At 52.2% G+C, this 6,979-nt stretch overlaps 2 protein-coding genes across 2 annotated transcripts; both read right to left on the bottom strand.

Annotated features, from left to right (window-relative positions):
- Positions 1-1,695: 1,695 nt before the first annotated feature.
- On the bottom strand, positions 1,696-5,398 carry PHYSODRAFT_308209 (hypothetical protein; the record flags this gene model as incomplete). Its single annotated transcript, XM_009541692.1, has 13 exons — positions 1,696-1,966; positions 2,158-2,364; positions 2,481-2,653; positions 2,696-2,763; positions 2,873-3,326; positions 3,373-3,543; positions 3,642-3,895; positions 3,922-4,327; positions 4,404-4,631; positions 4,756-4,797; positions 4,818-4,931; positions 4,969-5,039; positions 5,128-5,398. The coding sequence occupies 13 exons, from the start codon at positions 5,396-5,398 to the stop codon at positions 1,696-1,698; spliced, it is 2,730 nt and encodes a 909-aa protein (XP_009539987.1).
- A 1,082-nt stretch (positions 5,399-6,480) lies between these two features.
- On the bottom strand, positions 6,481-6,876 carry PHYSODRAFT_463823 (hypothetical protein; the record flags this gene model as incomplete). Its single annotated transcript, XM_009541691.1, has 1 exon — positions 6,481-6,876. A coding segment is annotated over one exon (396 nt), but the record flags the coding sequence as incomplete, so codon positions are not given.
- Positions 6,877-6,979: the final 103 nt, after the last annotated feature.

Raw genomic sequence — 6,979 nt, 5'->3', positions numbered from 1 at the left:
TCTACCAACCGACCTGGCCGCACCCGAGAGCGGTCCTGGGGGAGGCGTGCCGAATGCGTGAGGTGACGGCAGAGTGAGCGGTGCCACCTGCGGCATGCAGTAGCTGAGCAACTTGCTTACTGACCAGAGCTACTCTAAGTAGACCTTCAACAAGGGCACTTACCCCGATTTCTGTGCAATACGACGCTAAAATTGGGTCAATAGTTCAGCAAATCAGAGTACTAATTTAGCTAAAATAACGCAGTTTTAAACCAAATCCACTTTAGAAGGCCCACAGCCCATAGATGCTCTATTTGGTGGAGGCCTCCTAAAAGTCGGGCCTCCGTTTAATGGCTTTCGCATCCTTTGTTGGAGGCTAAATCCCTGAGCTTCTATGAATAGTCACTCGGAACCGTTGGACATTGAGCCTGAAAGGATCTTATATGGAGGTAAAATGCAGCATTTTTGCCCCTGGGAAAGGCAACCATTAAACCTTTCCCTAGCCCTATCCATAAATTCATCGAAAGAAAGTAAATCAAAGCGATAAAACAGAGCGATTTCATTATAGGGTGGGGCTTCGCCCCAAATATGAAAGGCTATGGGCGTATTTAGCTGATTGCACGGGCCATGGAACTCTTCCAAAACTATCACAAACGCTGTCACAAATCGCGATTTATGTGCCAAATATGTCCTCGTTTGCGTCGTGTTTGCTACAACCGATGATACCGACCAAACCCATCACATTTGAGTGCTAAATACATGGCTACACTCACTTATCGTTAGTAACAAACAATGCGTTAGGTGCACGTTCAATCAACTTGGGTGGTAGTAAACACTCAGCATCTTGCGCTGGCTCTGCTGTCCACGGCTTGGGAGCGCTGTTGGCAGGTGGAAGTGAGCTCGGCGAGGAAGATTGAAGACTGATGTATTTGTTTGCTATGTAAGGCCACTTGGCCATGTTCACTATGTAGTTCTTGCTGCTGTTCGGTCAGTCCTACCTGTTCTCCTGCTGCAACGTCTCGTTCTCCGCAATCTCCGCCTGCACGTCGGCGGAGATGCCCACCACTTCATGCACGCACAGTCCCAAGATCACTGGCGAGTTCCGACAAGCGCTGACGCAGAGCTTGAGAGCGCGGGCGTGAACGCTCAGCATGAGTGGTGATTGGGAATTGAACCAAAATAATGGTACGCTTCATTTGCGCTCGACGCAATTTGTGGAGACGTCAAATTCGTCTCTACAAATTACGACGGATTTGCTACGAGAAATACGCCATGTTTATGACCGTAGCAAATATCGAGTTTGTGTGCGTTTTGGTAGAGCTCCCATGGTTCACCAGCTGTACATCTTACGCTCAAATCGTCTATTTACCTGGGGGATTACTCCAACTTCATCCTTTTCGGGACTTACTCTCACTAACGCCGGTTTTACTCGAGCTTAAGCTCGTTCGACCATTTTGAGCATCCCGTAGATTACTTCTTCTGTGTCTCGAACTTCGACAATCCAACAAACCAGCACAAGATTAGATCCCCGCAGCTAAAATATTCACAAATGAGCAACACTACCTTGTTGAAATACGTGGATAGTGAAAACGGTGTGCGATCGAGATGAGACCGCGTTCATTTTGGTTTCGTGCGTCGAGCGAAGTTTCAGCCCGCATTGCACGATGGCATCCACCACCTCTTCTTGTGACGATACGGTGACCATAGATAAATTCTTCATAAAGACCTGCGCTTGAGCATCCTCATGGATCTCAAAGTTTGTTGGAGCACGTAATCAAGGCAACCAGTTACAGTGTAGTCCGAGTACTTGGAATTCGTTGTGTTCGTGCTGCATGCCTTTTTCGTAGTCGTAGTCCTCTTCGATTCGCGGAGGATTCGAGCTGAAGCTGCGCTCAAAACAAACTCACGAGGCTGGGTGAGGGGCTTGACGGTTGCCCCCACAATGTTTATTGACGCTATACCTTGCGGCACTCTCAGTTCGAGGAATCTGCTTCATTGAAAAACGCATAAGATTAAGATAAACTGCATCGCTTCACCACACGGAAACCAAGTATACCTGACGAAAAAACCATTCGGCGCTGCTTGACGTCTGATACGACACTGGCCGTCCAGGTACCCGTTTTAGGAGAAGTGATCAAGAAAAAAAATAGGTTGTAAATTCTTCCAGTGCATCCTTACGCTCGTGTGAGGTCACGGACTCTATCGCAGTAGATTTCCAAAAAGCTGACGACGAGGGTCACTTCCGCGTTATGTTCGAATCCAAACGTGCCAACATCGCCAATTTTCACACGCACTTTCGACTTGCTCGGCTGACGGTTCACCAAAAATGTCGAAAAGATACTCAATCGACCGAGAGAGTAGCCCAGCCTTGTCTCACCAAAGATGCTGTAAAGATACCGATCAGAAATCAGCGTTCGAGATGACAAATTTCATTGATATACCTGAATGTTTTCCCTGCAGCAGCTATCAAAGTCATGAATGAGCAGCATGACCCGGCTTACCGCTTCAAACAACATTTCTTGAGTTGTGTCTGTCCAGTAAATCTGCCATAAGACACCATTTGATCAGTGTAAACTTCTGCGGGGGCTATCACAACACTATTCTGCCCTACATTATCGAAGCTAAAGGCGTCGTTTCCGTATTGCATTCGTTCCGTGTCAAGCAGCTCAGCAACCTCACAAAATGTACCGCGAGCTTATCAGACCAGCTTCCCTACCTTGATCACGATATTACTAGGTGCCTCTTCCTTCCGCTCGAACATGTCTTCGGGGGCGCTTTGACCGTCTGCGCAAGGTCGAGCACGAACATGAACCTATCGTGATCAAAGTTGCGAACAGTCAGACGCGGATGAGTAGGCATTCCTTCCTGCTACGTTGGGGATCTGAAAGCCAACCTTGACGTTGGCATTCCCGCCGAGTGTAGTAGGTGGTGACCTTATGGTCCATACTGAAGCGTCTACTCTCTTGTCTTCTCGACGGCAGGGCGTCTTCGCTGGAGCTCCGAGGAAGTATTTTCGGTAACGTTTTATCGGCTGCACGTGGTTGCGCCTCTTCATCATATACGCTCGTACGATGGGGCTTACGGCGCCGAGCAACTCGGTCGAGTACTTGCATAGCTCGAAAGGTAAACCCAAGAGCAAGACGATCAGTGGGAATGGCAGCGCGTTGGAAAGGTGCTTTCGACAAAATGCACGTGCAGTTGAAGCAGAAGACAGAGGAGACGGAGGCCCTTGCAGTCCAGCGCAGCAGCCACACGCCACGTTCGCGACAGGTTCTGCGAGTAAAGTACCCGGCACGACCGGCCTCCGTGGAGTTGGCCATCTCGATCACCTCCTCCTCCGTCGTGAACTTGAACAGCGACACAACAGGTCCGACCAACACGCATTGTGTTTACATGGGCCAGCACTGTAGCCTCGTAGAAGTTGCGGCCGATGTCTCTGCGCTGGCCACCGACAAGAGCAGTGGCACCGTTCGTGACAGCGTCCTCGGGGCCAATGAGCGGACCGAGATTCGCGCCTTCCTCGTGGGGCGGGCCTATCTTGAGCTTCTTGACGCGCTCCACGTGCTGGCGTGGATGAAGAGGGCGGTTGCTGCACACGCACTTTCCGGTGCGCTGGTGATGCGCCTCGCTCCAACAATGGCAGCGTCCAAGGCGTGTCTTACCCATTCAACTATGTGCGATATGGCGAGGGCCCTGCCGTGGTTGCTGGCGCTGCTGGGCGGCCCGGCACCCGAAGGATGAACGGCTCCAGCTTCTCTCCAGCTTCTTCGAGTGGTTGCAGAGCTTTGGTCGTTGCAGCCGCATTTCCGGTGCAAGCGGTGCTGCGTAGAAGGTATCTCTAGATTGTTAAACGGACGACGCGTCAACAGTTGAGCTTCGAGGTCCTGTGTTTGCCTTTGATCTCTGCCCTGCCGAGCTAGGTGGAATTGCATTGTACAATACATGTATCCTTATCAAAAACGTTCCAACCTCCTAAAGACTTCGGGCCTGGATCATCAACCGAAGGAACGCCCGCGCTCGCAACGCTGAGAGATGCATCGTCGTCGGTCGTCGTCTCACTCTCGACTTCTTCACTCGCTGCTGCGAGTTTTGCTGCGGCTTCCGCCCGCCGCTCGCGCACGATGTTCGTGGCGACTTCCATCACACAGAAGGCGCCTGCAAACTCGGTTGCAGGTATCCCCGCCAGCATAGTAGCCACAGCCTTCCCTACTGCGTGTGCCACCTTGAACTGCGTCGTGGGCTCCACAGGCTCCGGCGGGTCCTTATTGGCAGCAGCTGCGGTGGCGAGGCGATACTCACGCAATGTCTCCCGGGGGTGCTCGGTACGACAGCAAGCCGGCTTTGGCCGCTGGAGGGTGAAAGCTGGTCGCCTTCGCCGCCGCAGCGCGCTCCTGGTTCCGCAGCCGCTGTAGCATGTTCTGCACGTCCTTGAAAGTCGGCGTGCAGCTCGAGTTCTCAATGATATAGGAGCGGATCTCCTTGGGCTTGACGCTGGTCTTGTGCATGAGCTCGACGCAGCTGAGCAGCTCGTCCGAGAGACCAAGCCTCGCGTTGCTGTACTGTTGGTACGTCTCCTTGTCCACGCGGTGGTTGTGCGTCAGCAGCGCCCGCGTGACGTTGACCTCGTAGCGGTTAACCTCCGGGTCCACGAGCTTCATTCAAGCACGCGTTCAACTGCACATTGCAGTGCATGGCGCGCACGTCCTGGCATGATCAAACAGCACGAGTCAATAAAGCAATTGCCGTTTGATGTCAGACTGTAAGTTATCAGCTTACCTGGCGCGAGCGCCGCCCCGTGCCGCGGGACACATACTGTAGCTACCGCTGTGTGTGCACACGAGCGTGACCGAGTAGTTGATGTACTTTAGCGGGATTAGGCGCGCGCTGTCCGCCGACGCCGCCGGTTGCGGAGCTTCACGGACGTGGGCGTGCGCTTGCGGAAGATCTGGTAGCTGTACGAGTCTATGTAGCCTCCCACGAGTCGAACACGCGGCGGTTCAGCGGCGCGCCTTCGTGTCGCTCCTTGGCGACGGTGGCGTCGGCAGGCGGCGACATTTGCGCTGTGCTGTTAGTTAGTGGGTCAAGTGAGCTCTTATTTGGGTTCTTCATCGCTCATTTGGGTACTCTTAATTGGTCACTTCGACTTACTTTGGGCATTTGTGGGTGCTGCTACTCGTTCTTCATAAACAGCGACGCAATTGACAGTAGCTTGGGCGACACGGTGCTCATCTGTGGCTTTGGGCTCACGCGTTGCACGGCGACTGCGCATACACCGAGGGCGCCGACAACTGGGAGGGCACAGCGGAGCTCGTGGACTGCATCTTGGGCAAGTACAGCAGAGCGACGATGCACTATCTGTATCGCTGAACTTGCCGAAACGCATCAGGCAACACACCTTGCGTCCAACGTTGGCCTGCATCTTGACTGTGTGGCCGGTGCGTTGATCCAGGTGAGTGTCGTACCACTGGTTATAATACTCTATTGGGCAAATGAGCACTCACACGGTGACAGACTGCAAAGATAAACTTCTACACCAGCTAATACGACGATATGGATTTAATGACTAGGAAGACAACATAAAGATGTTTATGATCATGCAGTTTCCAGGTGCCAGTGTGAAATGGGAGCGGTCACTTGACTTGGGCCGGCATCATGTACTCCACATTTACCGATGGAGCCCGAACCGGAGGGTTGCTGTGCCGGTACTGACTAAGCGTATAGCGCGTGGTAATCTGTATGCCAGCCTCTGCTTGTCATCTTGTGGACTCTACCATGATAAAGTGATCATCGGCGGTGGCGAGATCTCTGTCCATACTGTGTCGACATGGTTACCTGCCACAGCAAAACCTACGTTGTGTTTTGTCGCTGAACCTCTGCTTGCGTTGGTTTTTTCAAAGTTGTGGGGCATGAACAAAAGAGATATGACGGAATCCGTATGACCCAACGGTAGGCGGCTGCTAACGGTAAGATGCTCGCAAAAAAGCTATAGACGTCAAAATCACGTTCACTAGAAATGTATTGATTAGGAACTGACCTAGACTCCCCCAATTGTATGTTGGTTTGCCGCATTCATCACCAAACTAGATCATGCTTCGATTTCTGCCTCTTCGCCGTCAGTACCGTGATTTCCTCGTCCAGATCTTGAAGAACCCTCGGATTGGTCTTGGGATCTTGAAGCACAATCAGAGCCCGGATCCGATCGCTGAGAAAAGTGTAATCCTTCGTTGCTGCACTCTTCACTTCGATCTCTAGCTTGCGCTGCAGGTAATTCGATCGGCTCGACACTTGTTTTTCCATAAGGCAAATTTTGCGTTCCTCCGAAACTTGCTTGAGCGTTGCCAGCTCTACCCGCCATGCCTGGTTTCCAAAGTCCCGGATTGCTTCAGCTACCTTGTTTTTCTTCCTGCGGTTTGAACCCGACCCCGTTTCACGCTGCGTTGAATCGGTGCTCTCGTAGAAAACGTCGTCTGGCAGGTCACGATTCACAGCACCGACAAGCTCACGCTTTATCTGTAGGTGCATATGAATGTAAAGTGCATCCAAACGCCCGTTACAGTACTTGTAGAAGTCCTTGCCGTTTGTGCCAGTCGTGGTAAAGCGGATGTGGGCCTGGCGGTAAGCTCCGTGAGCCGATCCCCAAATTTGGCGGATTTGCTTGACCGAGTGCTGAACGATGCTTGCAGGGTTGACACAGTTGGGGTCCAATGCAGGGTGGGCACCAATCAAATTGTCGAACTCCTCCTCCGGTGTGCAATCTAAGAATGCAGCAAAAACGTCCTCCCAAAACTGTTCCTCCGCTGATACAGCGGTGCCGAGATCGGCACGCGTACGCTGGTCGAAAAGGGCGACAAATCTAGTCGCAAATCGACTGGAAAACAGAATGTTAACCAGTCGAAACGGGCACTGCACTTGCTTCGACTCGGGCTCACGCCGCTGTTGCATCTTGTTCTCAAAAATATGCCCGTAGATCTTGTCGTTCTTCATCCGTTGAGCGATCAGA

The sequence above is a fragment of the Phytophthora sojae genome (genome assembly GCF_000149755.1).
Source record: "Phytophthora sojae unplaced genomic scaffold PHYSOscaffold_29, whole genome shotgun sequence".
NCBI classification, from domain to species: domain Eukaryota; phylum Oomycota; class Peronosporomycetes; order Peronosporales; family Peronosporaceae; genus Phytophthora; species Phytophthora sojae.
Note: the sequence above shows the minus strand (reverse complement) of the source record. Positions and strands in the feature narration are given on the sequence as shown.